The 908-nt window shown below is 29.5% G+C and overlaps 1 protein-coding gene across 1 annotated transcript; it reads left to right on the top strand.

Moving 5' to 3' along the window:
* Window positions 1-168: 168 nt before the first annotated feature.
* LOAG_10479 (hypothetical protein) lies at window positions 169-908 on the top strand (the record flags this gene model as incomplete). Its single annotated transcript, XM_003146003.1, has 2 exons — window positions 169-290; window positions 473-908. 2 exons carry the CDS (start codon window positions 169-171, stop codon window positions 906-908), a joined length of 558 nt encoding a protein of 185 aa, XP_003146051.1.

Here is a 908-nt window from a genome sequence, read left to right as displayed (position 1 = left end):
ATATCATTAATTAATGTTACTGATGTTGAAATGTTGAAACAAACATTGATTTCAGGAAATTTCATTTTTTAAGATTAATTAGCTATCCATTCCAAAGTTCGCTCTATTGATTTATTAGTTTAAGAATTTACATTTTAAGTTATTTAAAGAAATCAATTATGAATAGCTATGATATCTTCCAGATCTAGTCCAGGTGGAACGCCCGGACCATTTGGTCGAATTCAGCAAAAGCAAAATTTTAGTGATATTGCGAAAGAAATTAATAAACTAAAACGAACTAACCGAGCATCGTAATTATTAAATTCTTAAATAATGAAGAAAGAGATGGACAGAGAGAGGGAGAGAGAGAGAGAGAAGAAAAAAAAGAAAATACTTTCTCAAATCCATCGAATATATAATTGTTATAATTATTTTTTGGATAAAAAATCTGTTATATTCAGGGAATGTAAATGAATTTTCGAATATTTTTCAGGTTATTAAATAAGAAGGAAAATAGCAAACTAATAGAAACAATAGAATCACAATTTCCATTAAAGTTAATTCAGTATAACTTCAACGAGCAATCACAGAGTAAAGTACCTTCAACTGCGACATTTGAGCAGCAGCAAGACGAGAATGTTGTAAGACATGATAAAGGAACGGATGCAACGATTGTAAAATCTGATCAATTATCTCGAAATGATGAAAATTCCATCATAAAATTATCTGTAAAACAACGTGCGCAAATGTTCGAAACAGTATTAGCTCATGCTAATCAATCAACCATTCCTATGCATAATCAAAGATTTGTCAACAAATTAAATAATTATTCATCGAATTCTATCATTCAGAGGAAAAAACATTGTGCTGGAACACCAATGCCGAAAAATCAGCAAACTTTTGCAACGATATCTATTCCTAATAAATAA

This window comes from Loa loa, assembly GCF_000183805.2.
Source record: "Loa loa unplaced genomic scaffold supercont3.234, whole genome shotgun sequence".
Taxonomy (NCBI): domain Eukaryota; kingdom Metazoa; phylum Nematoda; class Chromadorea; order Rhabditida; family Onchocercidae; genus Loa; species Loa loa.
The sequence above is the reverse complement of the archived record's forward strand: the minus strand, read 5'-3'. Positions and strand labels throughout refer to the sequence as shown.